This window comes from Arvicola amphibius, chromosome 8 (genome assembly GCF_903992535.2).
Source record: "Arvicola amphibius chromosome 8, mArvAmp1.2, whole genome shotgun sequence".
Lineage (NCBI taxonomy): Eukaryota > Metazoa > Chordata > Mammalia > Rodentia > Cricetidae > Arvicola > Arvicola amphibius.
In genome coordinates, this window is record NC_052054.1 from 44986943 (window position 1) to 45005732 (window position 18790).

Consider the following 18790-nt stretch of genomic DNA (forward strand, 5'->3'; position numbering starts at 1 on the left):
AGGTCACCAGGATGAGGGCACTTCTGAGGGGTAGAGATTCTGTGGCATGCATCACTCATGTAGTCTGTGCAAAACAAAACAAAAGGTATGATTCTTAAAAAGTGGCTTGCCATAGAAAAGAGGGATGTAGGCTGATTACGTGAGGGTCTGGCAAGAATTCCCATCAGGAATACAAAACCTCCTCCTGAAAGTCGGTGTAATAACAGTAACAACGATAATAAAAATCATAGTAACAATAATACTTGCTCTTGATTCAAAAAATTTCACAGTAATTAATGCAGGGGTGGGGGCTGGGTCAGGATACACACTATCAAAGCCTCTTTCTGAGCCAGGTGGATTGAAGACTGTGTCCCCAGTGGTCATCAGCTGGTTTCCTTTTACAAAAGGAAGATTAGCTACCTTGCAGTCCACCTGTGAAACTGCACCTACTAAATACCTTTCTCTATGTACAATACAGAGATGATGAGCGAACACGTGGCCTCTGACTTGTCCTCAGTGGGCAGGGCAGGGCTCACCCTAGGCCACACGTACGTGGGGCTCTTCTTCTGTCTCCTGGCCCAGGCTGGTATAGGTGACTGAAGGCTCCACCTGAGCTGTGCTGGGTAAGTCCACAACAGGTCCTGAAGGGTTACGGAACTGCTTGTACACTCGGGGGTCCTGGGCTATGTACGTGGAGGTGGAGGAGTAGAGCACCAGCCCGATGAGAATGGTGAAGAAAGACAGGAGGTAAAGTCCTGAAAACTAAAACAGAACAGAAAGGTGACTGAGTAGGGAAACTTAGCCACTGAGAGGTTAATGACATCTGGGCTGGGAGAAGCAACCTCCTGCAGGAACCCGCAACTTGATGAGGTAGCTGGTCCTTTTGATGGAAAGCGAATGCCCTCCTAAACTAGCTTTGTCTTATTGATTCCCTTTGTCTCTTCCTAGGTGCTGTGGCTAATGAGAGGAACATTTAGCTAATTGTCCCTGAAATGCCCATCTGAGAACCTGAATTGCTTGGGAAGGGTAGTTAAGCACAAATTAGGATATATCAAATTCAAAGCAAAAATTCTCCAATATCACTCCGTAAAGACTCGGTTGTCTGTGGCCTCATTAAACCCAGAAGAGATATAGATATTTCATTTCAGGGCATAATGAAGCTACAAGCGAGGAAGCCCTCACTGACAGCTGTGGCAGGGCACTCCGCTTCACCGTCATCCAAGGCAGACTTGATTTCACTCCCCTGTACGACCTGTTATTGACTTCCGTAACTATCACTGCAAAATTAGATTATCCTTGAACAGGGAGAAATAGTAAAATGTGGCATTCCTGCCCTACTCATCAAAAAGCAAACCAAATAGGTCTGTATGGACTGTGTTCTTCTTTCTCAACAATTTTCTTGATACTTTAGAGGATTTTTCATTTTTATTTTGTTTGTTTTGTTGCTTTGGTGTGTGTGCGAGTACGTGCATGCGTGCGCGCGCGCACATGTGTGTGTGTGTGTGTGTGTGTGTGTGTGTGTGTTGAAAGAGTGGTCGGTAAAGGTTTATAATGTCAAGAATACTTTTGAGAAATTATGACCTTGGATCTTCTTGAGGAACTCTACTGGGAAGTTTATCAGAGGAGAATAAGGTCAAAGGGCAAGTGTTGCCAGGTTCCTTGTTTCCCTCTGTTGTCCCCTTTCACTTCCATTCTGCATTCATTCACTCACTCACCCCTTCATGATATCTTACAATAGGTCCTGTACCTGAAACATGCAGTTGTGTACCAGGGAAATAGAAATGGAAAAACAGAAACAGAAATACACACAAAGCGTGGCTCTTTCCCAGCAAGAATGTACTAGTCCCTGAAGAAACAGAAGTACAGATAACACAAAGCAAAACAATACAACTAGGAGACGCCAGACCTCATTTCAGTCAGTTGCCATTAACCCAGTCTTGGCCCCTGTGGTGTTTGAATGAGAATGGCTGCCATAGGCTCGTATATTTGAATAGCTGCTCCCCAATTTGGAAAGGATTAGGAGGTGTGGCCTTCTCGGAGGAAGTGTGTCACTTCAGTCAGGCTTTGAGGTGTCAAAAGCCTTACACCATTTCCAGTTAGCTCTCTCTACTTCACGGTTGTCAACTAAGGTGTGGGAGTTCCCAGCTACAGCTTCAGAGCCTTTCCTGCCTGCCTGCTGCCATGCTTTCTGCCCTCATGATCATGGACTCGCTCTTTACAACGGTAAGTCCCAAATAAATGCTTTCTCTTTTACGGTGCCTTGACCATGGTGTCTTATCACATCAATGGAAAAGTAACTAAGGCACCACATTCTCCATCTATTACAGAAGAGGTCTATCTTAGGTTCAACGTGTCTACTTTCTATACTAATACTCTAGAAGTAGCAACTGGTAAACAGACAAAGATGCAGTGAAGCTACAAGTGCAGGGGATAGGAAGGTGAGCCAGGGAGTTGGGAGAAGCGACATGGTGATTATAAGCCAGCTAAAAGGATGCTGCTTCAGCAATAGAAGAGGCAATTTTGACGATGACATACATCAAAAAAACTGGCGCCGTGGCTAAAAGTCTTCCTAGAGTGTGCTTTCTCTCCGCCCTTCTCTTTTTGCAGGCCCAAAAAAGGCTAAGGCTAGTTTCTGATTTTCTTTCTACAGCACTCCTCACTCTTTTCCTCAATCCACTTATTTTTTCACATTCAGGCCAGATGGTAACACTTTGGAATGTGGATTTATATACTAAACTCAACTTGGAGCAGATCCACTTAATTAACTTGAAATAATTAATTAGGGTTTCCTTAATGAAAATAAATGGGCCTTGTTCTTTGAGTCACACTTTTTTTGTTGTTGTTTTTTAAGTCAGGGAAAGATGGGTATTCCAGCGCTAGTCCTCATGACTTCAGAAAGCCTGTTCACCTCTGCACTCACCTCCTGAATCCCAGGTCCAAGAATCTCATCCTTCAGCTGGCCCTTAGGGCATCGAATGGTTTTGTTCCTAACCTTATCATCATTTTGAATATTTGATGAGTGACTTTTGCTACTCTGCTCAAGTATTTTTGTTTCATAGCCTTAGGTGCCTACTGCCATTGCTGTACATGAAAATAGGGAGACCAGCAATGGGACTTTGTGGTTGCTGGTACCTTCTAACCCTCAAACCAGATTTAAGTCTTAGCTCTCCTCCTTACTAGCTGTAAGTGTTGAGAGATTTCTTGTACTTTTCAGTTTCATGCTTCCACATCAATCAATGCCTGTACAGCGCATGATAACTCTGAAAATCGTATTAAACAGGTAAAACAGTTGGGATAGCCACCTTGCCACAGACATGCGATTCATATTGGTTTCATTGCCACTGTTGTAGTTGTATCATTTATAAGGATCAGACGTCTCCTGGATGTGAAATGATAAGACTGAGCCATAAATCTAAAGCAGGGCCTAGCTGCTGAATGGCAGCACATAGTGCATTTCCGGTTCACTTCCATTTAATCCATACAGAAATCACTCTATTGTTTTTTCCAAAAGATGGATAGGATGGAACTCCATATAACAGGACCATGGTGGAAGTCATTCAAGAGGTTTTATTAATAGATGGTAGAGAGAGTTTTCATTTTCCCCCAAGGGAACAGCCAGGCAAGCATTGGGATTAATCAGGATAAATACTGGATGTCACAAATAGTGACAGAAATGTTTAACATAGTTTTTAAAAGGCAAGATGTGTCATTCCTTAGGTGAAAGAGAAGATGAAACCATGGTCACAGGTAAGCATGGTCATAGGCAACCCTGAGGACAAAACTCACCATCCTAACCACAGGAAAGTCACCGTTCTTGCCAGTCTTAAACCAGTGGCATCTGGTTTAAATCCCACTGACAAAAAAAAATAAGACTTTTGAGGCTTATCAGGGCAGTACTGTAAAGAAACCTGTTCCATCACTCCCGTATCTCAAAGGGCTGTTGTCAGTTACTCTCCTGAGTGGGGACCTGCTGTTTGAGAAGGAACTACTTTGGGGCTTGAAAAAAAAAAGGGACAACCTCAAGTCATGTAGTTAGGGTTCACCCTGCAGCCATGTCTGGAAGGTTTACAACAGTTCTGGGAGGCTGTTGTATAGAGAAGAACAGCCTGACAGAGATTCCCAAAAGAAGATGAAGCGGCAGGGAACTCGGATTCTGAAGGGTACAATGACAGCGGCCTCACTCTCTAAGGATGAACCCATAGAGGGGACATAGCCCTACCAACCTTAGGTTACTATGGTGACTAAGGGCTCTGAGTTGGTGGCTGGTGAACTGTATCGTCTTGGAAACTGCCTCCCTGACACACAGGTGGTTTGCTGCTGAGTGGGACCTAGAACTCTTTTTTTAAAGATTTCAGTTTTCTTGAGAAAGTAAAACAATATTTCATAAAGAAGGACATTAAATTAGATAATGATGAAAGGTGAATGATCAGCATTATACAAAAAATTTATGTTCCTAAATATAAGAAATAATGAAAAGACCTGAAAAGGAAAATATTACAGTTGTATTTGTAAAAATATAGTAACAAACAAACAAACAAACAAACAAAAGCATTCCCCCAACAGGAAAAAAAGAGAAATAAAACCTGTAGTTGAGGGAAACACAGGCTAAAAAGTACATCCTAAAGACTCACTAGAAAGCACCAAGTCATAGAAAGAGCCATGTGCAGGACTGAGAAGTTCTCAATACAGAAAGAAGGAAGACCACTTTGAATACATTTCCCTGATGATGATATTTCTTAGCACTCCTTTCATATCTTTATTTCTCAAACTGTAGATAAATGGATTTAGCATGGGTGCAACCAGAAAGATGCTCATGAATATGCTGACACACAGTCAGTCCATCTCATATGCTGAGTGCATTTCACAGGTGTACTTTTCTTAATGTTTGGGGCTATTGAAAACTTCCTACTGACCTCCATGGCCTATGACAGGTATGTGGCCATCTGCTACCCCCTCCATTATACCAGAATCATTAGTCATAGTGTCTGTATCTTGCTAGTCATTACATCCTGGTTCTTATCCTTTGCTGGTGCCCTTATTCACACCATCCTTCTAGCTCATCTCTCTTTCTTTAGAGGTAACATTCTCCACCACTTCTTCTGTGATCTCTCTGCTTTAATTAAGCTGTCCAGCTCAGACACCTCTATCAATGAGCTGTTTATTTTCATTGTGGGATCACTAGGCATTACTGTGCCATTCATATGCACCGTGGTCTCTTATGGCTGCATTGGAGCCACCATCCTGAGAACTCTGTCAATCACGGGAATCTGTAAAGCTTTGTCCACGTGTGGCTCTCATCTCTCTGTGCTTTCCCTCTATTATGGAACCATTATTGGTTATATTTTGTTCCCTCATCTAACAATACTAATGACAAGGATGTTATTGCAGCTGTGCGGGACCTAGAACTCTAAGCCCAGATCCAGCAGACTGTTCCTCTCTTAGAGAGTTTGTTGCTGAGCAGGATTTGAAAGCGCTGAGACCAGCAGGTGGAGAGCTGGTTTTCCTCAGTGCTCTTCCTTCAAGGAGAAACTCAGTGTTCTGTTTTCTCATCTCTCTGATGTATTTTAATTTGGATATCTTCCAGCCCTGAGTGTCCAAGCCCCCCAGAGTGTGGGAAGACACTGCAAGTCACAGAGCTCACTAAGATCCGCAGTAGCTCCTCAAACATAAGAAAGTGTCTAACTGAATTACTCCGACAACCTAAGTTTTGGCAGCCCAGTTTCAGCTCATATACTGCATCAATTTACAGAGTGGGAACAGACAGGGGCCACACTCTCCCGCAGACTGGCAGATTTCAGCATTTGAGGATACAAACACAAGCAGCTCAAATTATGAGAACACTTTTTCTTCTTACTATCATTTTTAGGATTTTTAAATTTAATCTTTAAAAACACTATGTTTTAATGTTTTGTCCTCTTCACACTCTTACTAGATTCCATCTATGCAGTTTTTCATTTTGGATGTTGATAGTTTACAATTTCTTGATCCTTTCTTTTTCTCTTCCTTGCACTCCATCCTATTTGTCTATTTCTTTTTCTTCATTTGAATTTGCCTTATTTTTATTTGTATGACACACTTTTTTATTATTATTATCCTATTAAGTTTTAACTTCTTACTTTTAGGTTATTTTTTGTCACTTTCTATTCTATGATTCTGGGTGGTTTATTAGCTTTCTTCAATTTACTTTTATGTGGGCTGGAGAAATAGCTCAGTGGTTAAGAGCACTTGCCCTTGCAGAGGATCTGGGTTCAGTTCCCAGCCCCCACATGGTGGCTGATCCAGTTCCAGGAGACCTGACAGTCTCTTCTGACCTCTTCATGCACCAGACACATATGGGTTGCACATACATACATGTAAGAAACACATTCATAAATGTAAATAACATAAATAAACCTTTAAAAAGAAATTATTTTTGCTATACTTACACACACACACACACACACACACATATATATATATTCTACTTTGTGGTGTTGCTGTTACAAGAGTTTATTAGCTCCTCACTAAGCAGTGCTGGGTGTTGGGGCCTCAAGAGAAAGCTACTTTCTAGAAAAATTCACATACAAATCCAGATAAGACAGAATAGGCACAGATGTTACGACATGGGAACACAAGAAAGGTGAGAAAGCCAGGCAACAATAGACTCCAAACTTCATAATCTGTAATAACTGTATGCAAATGGAGTAATATCGTCACAGTGCTGAGCACAAAACTTAAGAGCTTGCTTTTAAAGATGGCCGGACAAGAAATAAAGAAGATGAATGAAGGAAATAAGCCAATTAAAAACTGAGATGAAGGAAGGGTTCAGAAATTTGAACAAGGAATTCCACATGAAAATTGAGATTCAGAGGAAAATGAAAAGTTTTGAAATAAGAAGTCCAATAGATCAAGCAAACTAGTGAAAAGCATCATGAATAGACAAGGCTGGGTGGAGGAACAGTAGCAGGCACAGAAAACAAGAGGACCCGTAATCATATAGCAACAAAGAAAAGATCCTGACAACAATATTTAAATATTCAAGACCTGATTAAAAGACCAAACCTGCAAATCTGTGAGACAGCAAAAGGAAGTTAAGGTGCAAAGTAAGAAGCATGGATAACACACCCTAAAACCCTGAAGCAGAAACAACCGGGAGTGAAGCAGACAGCCAAGCATGAGAGATGTTTAGAGCCCCGAATACACAAGACTAGAATATTGTCTTCCCAAGTGCCTTTGCGGTTAACGTCGTAAGAACACAGAAGAAAGAATACTGGAGGTTGCAAGAGAGGAGTGTCAGGTTATTTAAAAAGAAAATCTAACTGACAATGAACCATGCATGCAGAGAGCATAGACTGATATAATTTAAATTCTAAAAGTAAATTGTATTTCTCTTAACCATGCCTTAGACCTTAAAGCAAATCTTACTAAAATAAAATAATTATCTTACATTATCTTATATTAGAATCAAACTAGAAATAAACAGTAGGAGAAATTACAGATAAAGCAGACATGTGGAAGTTTGAATATATATATACATATTACACACACACACACACACACACACACACACACACACGGGGAGGGGGAGAGAGAGGCAAATGCTGGCAAAGGTTTGTATTTTTGGGAAAAGAACTCTCATTCACCATCAGTGGGGATATAAATTAGTACAGTCTCTATGAAAATCAATGCAGAGAACTCTTATGAAATCAAAACTAGAGTTACTGCATGACCTAGCTATATATTCATCTCTGTATTACACTCCTATAGAATATTATTCAGCCTTTAAATAACAGAAAAGTCATATAATTTCCAGAAAAAAATGGGTAGAACTGGAGGTTATCGTGTTAAGACAATAAGTTGGACTCAGATAAACATTACTCATTTTCTTTCGTGTTAGGAATTCAGATCTTAAGAAGACACAGAAGTAGAAGGGGAGCAATCAGGAAGATGAGGTGGTCTAACCATGAGATGGGGGAAAGAGATGGAAGTAGTGGGATGGTGAGTATAATCTACGTGTGTGTGTGTGTGTGTGTGTGTGTGTGTGTGTGTGCGCGCATGAGTGTGTGTGTGTGCGTGTAGCAAAATGTCATAATGAGTCAGGCATGGTGGTGCCCTCCTTCAATGGCAGAATCAGGAAGCTGAGGCAGAGGTACAGTTCCAGCCAGCCTGGTCTAAGTAGTGAGTTCCCAGACAGTCAGGACTACATAGTGAGCCCCTGCCTGAAACAAAACAACAAAATCCCCACATCAAACTCCCAATAAAGCATAGTGAAATACACTGTTGTATACATTCTACACTGATTACAATCAATAGACAACACATCCCTGGCAAGATGTGAGGAAGGGGGAAATTGCTTCAAGGGCAGCTGTGCTTCTGATGCTTGTCTAGAAAATCAGTAGAGGTCTCCAAAGCAGAACATAGGCAGTGTTCAGAGGGGAATAAAGTGTAAGAGACTGCTTTAGGATCTGCATTTCCTAAGTGTATGACAGTTTTCTTATCCCAGATGATTATTACTCATGAGGGAAGAAGGGGGATTGGAAAATAATACTGAGGTCCCTTGGGAAAAGGGACTAAATGGAAGTAAGACTTAGAGTAGAGCATTGGATACACATGAGGAAACACAGAAGAATAAGAAGAGGAGGAAGAAATGAGGAGGAAGAGGGTGACAAAGAAGGGGCAGGGCTGGGGATATAGCTCACTTTCTCGGTGCTTGTCTAGGGTGCTTGAAGCCCTGGGTTAGAAACCTAGAAATGCATCAGGGATGTGGGGACAAACACTTCTAACCAAAGTCTGCTTTGGATATACAGTGAGTTTGAGGCCAGCCTAGGATACAGGGCATCCTGTTTTAATCGATTCAGATGAGGAAGGCACAAGAGAGATTTATATCTCACATAGGGATCAAAGAAGCACAGAATTTAATGTACTTAGAATGAGGGAGACAAATCAGGTTATATTTTTAAAGAAGAAAAGGTATTTAAAATTTCTTAATAGCTAAGAGGAAAGGAGACAGTAGAACTAGATAAAAACAATATTTGTCTTTTATCTAAATTAAGTCAGTGTGTCTTTGATCTACAGTCTCTCTCTCTCTCTCTCTCTCTCTCTCTCTCTCTCTCTCTCTCACACACACACACACACACACACACACACACACACACACCCGTGTTTCCCTACTATAGATCTGATGAGATTTGCCTGCTTTTGAGAGGAGAGTAACCTGCCTCGACGCTGCTTCCAGTCTCCAGGTACTCCCCAGGCTGTCTACAGAAAAGCAGAAGGAGGGACTCCCAAACATCTTACACCATGGCTCAGCGATAATGTTAAAGTTCAAATGGTAGGCTGCCCTTTTGGAGTTCTGGTTGATCTGAGCTGTCTGAGGAAGCATGCCTATGGAACCACGTAAAAAGACTGTGCAAAAATGAAATCAGTGATATTTATTAATCTTCTTAGATATGCCTTTTGGTGCCTTTACCTATGTGATGGATATGTGAGTGCAATAATAAAATACTTTCCAGTGACTGCCCAACTCACTCTTTTAAAAGGATACTCACATCTCCATATTTTTAACATCTAAGAGGGTAACACTTGGGAACCTGCTTGCTTAACAGATGCTTCAGAAAACAACACTACCATGAGTAAGAAGAACAATAAATAACAGAGATGGGTCATTCCCAAGGAGCTGCACTGTAGGCTGTCAGTGAATTCAAGAACTGCTGATAAGCACTTCCATATACAGAAATTGACCTGCTAAATTGTTTGCTTCTACCTCCCAACCAAAGTTTCCCCCTCATTCCCCTCCTCCCAATTCCTCTCTTCCTCTTCCCTTCTACCACCCCAACCCCCATATACTCATCCTCCACTGTTTCTCTTCAGGTAGGAACAGAACTCCACGAATATCAGTCAGCCAAGGTATACCAAGTTTCAGTGAGACTGGGCTCCTCCTCGTCTTTAAAGGCTGACTGAGACAATCCAGTAGGAGGAATGGGTTTTAGAAGCATGTGTCAGAGTCAGAGACAGCCCTGCTCTCTCTGTTAGGGGTCTCATAAGAAGACCACATTACACAGCTGTAACATGTATGCAGATTGCCGAGGTCAGTCCTATGCAGGCTCCCTAGTATGAGCCCAGGTTAGTTGGTTCTGTAGGTTTTCTTGTGGTGTCCTTAACACAGCTGGGTCCTACAATCCTTCTCCTCCTCTCTTCTGCAGCATCCCCCAAGATACCCCTAATATTGGGCTGTGGGCCTCTGCATCTGTTTCTATCAGTTACTGGATGAAGCCTCTAGGGTGACAGTTAGGCTAGACTTCCAGTGGAGGCATTGGGATCCAACCTACAATTTGTCCTGCTTACAAGGTCTGCTGGGGTACCAACAAGCAATGGGCTCAGCTGAAGACCCATACCCTGAGAGGAAGTTCACCCCTGAGTGTCAAACCCCAGAGGTGGGATATCCCAGAGGTCTAGGATAGAACCAACTATGACTGGGGACAAACAGTCAGTGCAATGATTTCTGATGAAATTCTGCCGTTCTCATGCGTTGACTTGCTCATTTTAACAGGCAATTACAAAAGAGGAGACCATAAATTTGAGAGGAGGCTGTGGCAAATGAGGGGCGGTTATGGGAGGAATTGAAATTGGGAGAAGGAAAATTGACAATGATATAAACATACTGTATAGCCATGTATGAAATTCTTAAGAAAAATGGTTCATGAATCATGAAACCATAGATTTTTCATTAGCCTAGATGGGGAGGAGCTCATTCTGTCCCACGGCTAGCTGAGTAGCTATTGGAAGATGATGACCATAGAGGAGAGAGAATAATTTTTCTTGGGTATGTGACCACTGGTTGAACATGGTTGGTTGCCATGCTTCAATAGATAACATCACATACATTTTCTATGCAAAATGGGCATAGATATAATATATAATTAGATAGGAAAATAAATAAAAGGAAGTTAACATCAAGTTGAGAGGGTGGCTGAGGTGACTAAAGGAAATTGGAGGAAAGGATATAGGAAGTTTGTATGACCAAAATACATTGTACACAAGGAAAAATTCTCAAACAGTAAATACAAATATTATTTTTAAAAGATGTCCCTGGTCTGGCAGCATTTTCTATGGCTAAGATGGCAGACAGCAGTAAATCTTCACCAGTGTTCAAATATATTGTAAATATATTGTGCTCTTTCTCATGGGCACATGTTTAGTTTTGAAGAACTAGTGGCTGAAATGGTTTTCAATATATTTATATAAATTCTTTTAAGAAGAAAGTTATGGGGGCAGTGAGATGGCTCAGTGTAGGAGCTTGCTACTACCTGTGAAGACCCATGTCTAATCTCTGGAACCCATATGGCAGAAGAGAGAACTGATTTCTGAAAGTTGTCCTCTGCTCTCAGGACAGGTGCTGTGGCATGGGCATGCCCCAAAATAAGTTCATGTAAGAATTTTAAAGGAGAGGATGATTGTTAATTTGGTCTTGAGTATCAGAGTTGAATAAAGACACTTCAAGGACTAAGACAAAATGCCAATGAAAACTGTGACCCATTAGTTGGATGTAATAGTGTTCTAGTGATGGCCACCTCAAGGGGAGTCCTTGTCTGTTGAGCTCCTATTTACACAGGGATTTCAGGTGGACACCTTGTGAAGAGTGTTCACTTGAAAGGGAAATAGTCAACCTACTGTGTGTCCTGGGGTTGAGGGGGAAGTTGGCTCAGTAACAGGAGTCACTCTGCAGTCATGTGTTTCTCAGTGGCTCCAGGGAGCCACACATTTAGCCTCAAGGGACAGTTGTTAGGTACAGAGCCGTGAGAGACTGGTGGCCAGTTCTGGGCATGCTCGAAGCTGTGACCTGCTTGTGATCCTCTGAGCAAAGGCTCTGCCTGCACTTGACCTCTACCACACAGGTCTGTGCCAATCCCTAGTCGAGCCAAGGAAGCCAGACAGGCCTGGCTCCAGAGACACACAAACACAAACACACTGATGTGGGACTGCCTAGTCTTGTCTGTGAACTAAACTAACAAAACCATTTTTGTTATTATTCAGCCTATTAAAAATATTAAAGTTGGACTTCTGGGTTTACTAAATGAAAAATAAATGATCTGGAGAGAGACAAGCGTTTTTTCAAGTACTTTACAACTGCCCGAGTGGCACCCGATTGCTGTCTCAGCTTACTTCTCCTCTTTTTTTTCCTCTTACTTTTTGTGGGAAAAACAAAAGAACTGACTCTTGCTACTTCAATGTTGCAACACTTCATTCTTCTATAAATACCTTGAAAGATACCAAATGAGGACACTGTACACCATCTTCTGACAGGCGCCAAAAGCAGTTGTTTCTAGAGACGATGAAAACTTCCTCCTAATGCCCTTCAACCATTCTTTTTCTGGATAATTCAAAACTCAAATTCCTGCTAATATTATCAGCACAGAAAAGAAAAGATCAAGTATGTTAGTTAGGATGCCAAAAGGCTTGTCTATTCACATTGGAAAACCAAGGTGTTATTATAATTTACTATTCAGAAAGTGATTTATTCTCTGGGAATCAACCTTATTGTTGGGGTTCAGCGACCACGCATTCCCAGTCTCTCCCCATGCCTAACATCGTCACCCACAGTTAAGTCTTTGTCAGCACCGCAGCTCCCATTTGGTTTATGAGGCCTTCTGTTTGGTTTGCAAAACCAATTCATTTGGTATTAGAGTTTGTGCAGCCAGTCCCTATAAAGTTCCTTTACAGGCAAATATCCTCCCCTGTGGGTAATTTCACACATGAGTGCAGCAATAGAGAGCTAAAAATGGATTTCTGCCATTATCTTTTATATGACGAACAGACATTTCCACTTGGCTTGAGGAATTGATAGAAAGCCTTGCTCATGGAGATTTCCATTTTCTAGAGTCCTGTAAAAAAGACTGTAGTAGTCAAGGGGTTTACTCTGTGAGAACGTGTCATTACAGGCTCAGTTTCAACCAAGGGGGCTCAATGGCTCATTTGCATCACCGTCCCATGAGCCCTTCTTATTATCACAATATAGTCAAGATGGGATCACATGTATTTGAGAGATGCACTGAGCGGGGCCATCACACCCCTGGAGTTCTTGTGTCATAACACATCTCTTTCCCTCAGCCCAACAAAAGATATACCAAGGGCTGGGATGATTTAGGAGGTGACTAAATGTGAAAACTGATAAAGGCTATTTTGTTCATATGTGTGTTGCAGGTCATGCATCCCAAAGATCAACTGTCCCATTTCAGTGGAATCAAGGGAGAGACACAGAAGTACCACTACTCACTATTGGACCAGGTAATACACAGGCATACGATTTAGTTCCAGGAGAAACAATCTAAATGTTCCTCAGCTGAAGAATGGATAAGGAAAATGTGGTACATTTACACAGGGGAGAAATACACAGAAATAAAAGACATCTTGAAATTTGCAAGCAAATGGATGAATTTAGAAAACATATTGAGTGAGATAACCCAGACCCAGAAAGACAAATATCATATGTAATCACTCTTAAGAGGCTTTTAGACATAAAGCAAGAATAAACCAGTCTACAATTCACAATCCCAGAGAATTTAGACAACAATGAGGACCCTAAGAAAGACATACACAGATCTAATCTACATGGGAAGTAGAAGGAGACAAGATCTCCTGAGTAAATTGGGAGCATGAGGACCTTGGGAGAATGTGTAAGAGGAGGGGAGAGGAAGGGAGGGGAGCAGAGAAAACATATAACTCAATTAAATCAATTTTAAAAAAAGGTTTAGTTCCAGGAGAAGCAAGCTCTGCCCAGGAAGTAGAACAATGATTACATTGAACTAGAAATTGAGATTGTCACATGGCCACTTTGGACTTCTCCTGCTTTTGAGTCAGCAGGAAAAGAAGGAAGTTGTCTGGCTCAAGATTAATCCTGATTGCTGTGAGAAACCTGAACAGGGAGGTAAGGAGGATTTCTTCTGGGATACACATCACTGCGGATGCCTTTTTAATCCTGTGATTAAAGACAATGAAAAAATGACAGCAATCTTATCTAGGCAAAATTCCAGTGACTCAGAACCTTCTGGAATGATAGTTTGAGTCATGTGGAGGTTAAAGATGATGACCTACAAAGGAACAACGCAAACACAGAAGCTGGAGAGGAACAGATTCTCAAGCAGAACCATAGGACAGTGCATAGCTCCCTTAAACCAGTTTAGACTCCTGGCATCCAAACTGCGAGAGAATACATTTCTGCAGCTTTAAACCACCATATTTGTGATGGTCCAGTTTAGTGACTGTATGGAATGAAGAGGGTTGGTAATTAGTCTTTCACTCAATCACTGAGTGTTAACTATTACCTAAGACCCTGAATGCTTTCTACCTACCCATCTGTTTAATAAACACAACTGAACTCAGTGAACATAATGCTTGGATATGGTGATGAGTAGAGTGGCTCACCAAAGTATCCATATTTTACTCCAAATGCAACGAGAAAGAAGCATCACCAGGTGCTTAGCAGAAAAGCATAATCTAATTTGTAACTGAAAGTCAGGATCACTGGTCGGTGAAGAAAATCCATCTTAGAGGAAGGCAGATGAAATATGGGAAGTGAAACCGAGACAAGTTAATACTGAATCTCAGTTAGCAAAGAAGACTATAGGAAATATGATTCTGTGTCTTTGAGCATGTGGGTGCACGCCAACACATGTGTGTGTGTGTATGTGTGTGCGCATGCACATGAGCGCATGTGTGTGCAGTCACACGTGAGAGCCAGAGGAAAACTTTCGGTGTCATTATTTAGGAGCTATTCCCATTTATTTATTTATTTTTTTGGAGACAGGGTCTCTCACTGTTCTAGAACTCATCAAGTAGGCTAGGCTGGTGGGCCAATGAGCTCTGTCTCTCCCTGTTTCTGCTTGCCAATGCTAAGATTACAAGGGTATTCAGTACTTCTAGCCTCTATGACATAGGTTCTTTGGATTGAACTCAGGTCTTCATGCTTAAAAAGTAAGAACATTACTGATGGAGCTACCTATGTAGGCCAAGTGTGATTCTTTAGAGCATTTGCACAGTGTATTTATTCTCATACACACACACACACACACACACACACACACACACACACACATTCTCCTATATGTTATCTCTTTAATCATTGAGGACTTATATTTGTCTTCTACATTGCTAGTATAAGCTATGTGTTATTCAGGGTATAATTCCTACCAATAATTTCCCCATAAAGTTCTTCCATTATTGAATTCATCTCTTTCCAGTAGACTGAAAATGTCCTAGGAAAATGGCATTCAGAAGTGTACAACAAAGGTTTCAAGGTTAGGCATGGAAACCTTAGCAAACAAAACTGCAATCAATTTCTTCTAGAATATTTCTTTCATACATCTCATTTAGTTGGGGAAGGAAAGTCCTTCAGAGGAGCACAGTTTACCATAACCATCCTGATGCTGAGGCAATGGGACGTTCTGCAAGGTTTAGCAATGACATATAACTTGGTGCCTGCAGACCTCGACCCTTGACTGAAGTCTGTTCTTACTCATACTCTCAACATTAGCTGCTTAGTGGACTGTACTACAAAGTCATTTTTCTTTATTCTCCATGCTTAAGTTTGTAAGCACATACACGCTGCTATTGAAGCATGGGAGGACTCAGATTTCATTTAACATCTATACGAATTATTGATGAGCATGGAAGCCCTTCTCTCTCAGCTTAAAGAAATGAGCAATGAATTAGGGGTATGATGATGGCTGAAGGAGCAGAGCTCTCGACAAAGTCACACGAAGGTTCCTCCAGTCATACTGCGATTCTTTATTCCTCCTCTTTCCTGTGTTTGGTAATAGCAAGAAGGATAGAAGAATGAAATAAATGGAAGTGTAATTTATGAGAAGAGAAAATTTATTGTGGAGCTGTCAAGGGACAAATTATAATATGGTCTTAATAGAAATTTCTGATACATAGATGCTACCTACTAAACAATTCTCAATATCTATTTTAAAATTTAGCATATAGATATGTGCATGGCCTGGGCATCAGTTCTGGGTGCAGAAGTTTGGATTATTTCAATAAAAGCTTATATGTCATAACTACTGAATTACATGGCATTGTATAATTTTTTAAATCTCTGGAGTACTGCCATAATGTGAAACACTGAATATTATATTTAAAATTAAATTTTGGAACAATTATAAAAATAGAATTAGTTAATTTTCTAGACTAAATTTCAAATAAAATTTTGTGTTCTTCTACTACTAGTGTTAGATATTTTTCTCCAACAGTCTGTAAGTATCTTCTAAATTTAACATCCATGAACCAATATATACATAACCATCTGTTTGATCCCTCCCCCTCTTTCATTTTTGAAGAGATGGTAATGACAAAGTACCAAAAGAGACATGTAATGTAGAAAGGACATTTATTGTCAAATTAACTAGTGTGAATAATGCTCTCCTTTTCTGGACAAGCTAGTGTGTGCATATGATTATTGCTTGATATTGCAGCTCCTGGGTTGCACCAGAAATATGACACCAGTTTGGAATGTTCTCCCAGTCTCTCTTTTTTCTGGTTTCACCAACAGTTCATTATTTGGAGTACGATATGACTTTAGTTTTTTTCCTTCCCATCTTAGTTCAGGGTGGCTGGCTCACATTGGTTCTCCCCCAGTCCTTTACATAAAATAAAACTCATAATTGACTGAGCTGACGTCATCCTACTTCATCCTTAGGTGCCACCAAGAGCTCCAGTACAGGACAGACCTCTATGTACTCCAAAATGGGTGAAAATAATTCCAATTAGCTTAGAAAAGAGGTCTGCGCATTAAAAGTATGTAACATTTTATGCAGTTTTTCTTTCTTTTTACTTTTTAGAGATGTTATTAAGAACACATTTTTCAAGGGAAATACTTGGGTCCCGATGCTAAAGGCATGTACCATTTCATTTACTCCCCAAACTATCCTATAAAATGAGTACTATCAACAGCCCATTTTTCCAATGGATAAGTGGCCATTAAGAGAAATAACATCTGCTCAAGGCTGTTATAACAACACCAAATCACAGTTTTCTCTTTCCTTTGCATTTTGAAACAGAATCTCCCCATGTAACTGCATTGCTCTCAACCCCTGCACTCTTCCTCTTCCTCCTGCTTCCCAAGTACTGGGCTTGCAGACACGGGTCACCATAGAGACTCTTACCCAGAGGTCTTTGCTCCAATGCAGAGAAGTCTGTGATCTGGATGGGAAGCCTTGACCTTCACTGACTAAACTGACATTTAGCATCTACGAAAACATTAATGAAAGTCATGTGCTACATCATCACGTGCTACATCATCCTCAACAGTATTTGAGATGTTTCACCGGTATAATGGTGATATGTTCATATCATGGATCTCCTCAAACATCACTTCTTTTCATCACTGCTTTGAAATTACAACCATTATTGGGTCTCTTTTAGATCTTGTAGTTAATATATTACTATACTATTATATTTAAAAATATTTTGGCTATCTTCAAAAACCAATATGTGTATGTATATATATATATATATATATGTGTGTGTGTGTGTGTATACATATATGTATATGTATAGAGAGCTCCTGCCTATAAACAAACAAATGAATGAATAAATAAAGGCAGTATTTTGATAGCTTTAATAAGTTGGTTTTGTAGACCTATTCATCTTATTTATGAATCTTCAAAGCATTGTGAAGAGCAGTCTTTGGGCATCATTAGAATGCCAGATGCATCCACTGTGGAGAACAGGAGCTTCCCTGTAGGTAGTAGAGCTAGAATTTACTACTAGGCTCAGGCTTGTGTTTGCCATTCTGGCTGAGCTTGCACTTTGTTCATGTTTTGGTGGACAGCCTTTGAGATGTATGCAGATGGACATAGACACATGCTTGCTTGCACATCTACATGGGTAAGGCTGTGTATAAGTATTCCAACAAAGTTGCTTCTGAGTAAAGAGTTCAGAAGGAAGCAGGACCATATAATTCATCCGTGCTTCAGTGAAAAGCCAATCAAAAAAATTGAAAGCAACTGAACAAGGACAGGAATAAAACTGAATACCATATACCTGGACAAGCAGTAGTTAATGGAGATCTAGAAGATTCCAGCATGAGACATCACTGTTGCAAACCTAGGACTCACTGTGGAAAGTATTCAGGGAAGGAGGTGCTGGCTCGCTTTAGTACTTGCAGGTCTCTCCAATGTGGAGGGACTTGATGGAGTAGCAATTGTGCAAACTTGGGGGACGCGAAGGAGCATCCTCAGGAAGGGAAACACCAGCACCTTTCTCTGTTTCGTGGGATGGCATGTGGTCTCAGAGGCTTCCATTTGCTGGGCTCTGTAGGAAACTGGAATGGTGGCTCAAGAGAGAAAGGGGTTATCCTCTAAAAATGGGGCAGGGCATATGTCATAGCTTTGTTTTAGACTTTACGTTGGATCCAGTCTTTGTTATTTTAGTATAAAAGATGCGATGGTTTCTGTAAAATTGGCTCAGTAATATTCTAGGCCATGGGGGATAAATCTTTACAGGTTTGCTGTGAAAGTCAGGCATCTCAGTATAGGGCCAGACATGCACTGTGATGATGAACACACCCCCTGCATCCTCTTAGGAGACAACTGGGGCTGTTTATTCTCTGCTGTACCCAACGCAAATGCAAGCTTTTCCTTTAAGTCAATCTACAGTACCTCTAATCTGGCTATTTTCCCTCACCATTTGTTATTGTGCCACAAGTTTCAAATGTCTTTGTGACACGGAGTTTATAATAGACTTAAGTAGAAGGAACTTTGACCTCTCCTGTGTCGTTCTGGGAATGCTTTACAATTTGTCCCCAACTTTTCTATCCCTTCCAGAATATTTG

The 18790-nt window shown here is 40.9% G+C and overlaps 1 protein-coding gene across 1 annotated transcript in view; it reads right to left on the reverse strand.

The window, feature by feature from the left end:
* Positions 1-516: 516 nt before the first annotated feature.
* Slc35f1 (solute carrier family 35 member F1) overlaps positions 517-18790 on the reverse strand; it is a 430910-nt gene continuing 412636 nt past the window's right edge. Inside the window, exon 8 of the mRNA XM_038340065.1 lies at positions 517-741. Coding sequence (XP_038195993.1) covers positions 517-741 — 225 coding nt within the window. The remainder of the gene's footprint in view (positions 742-18790) is intronic.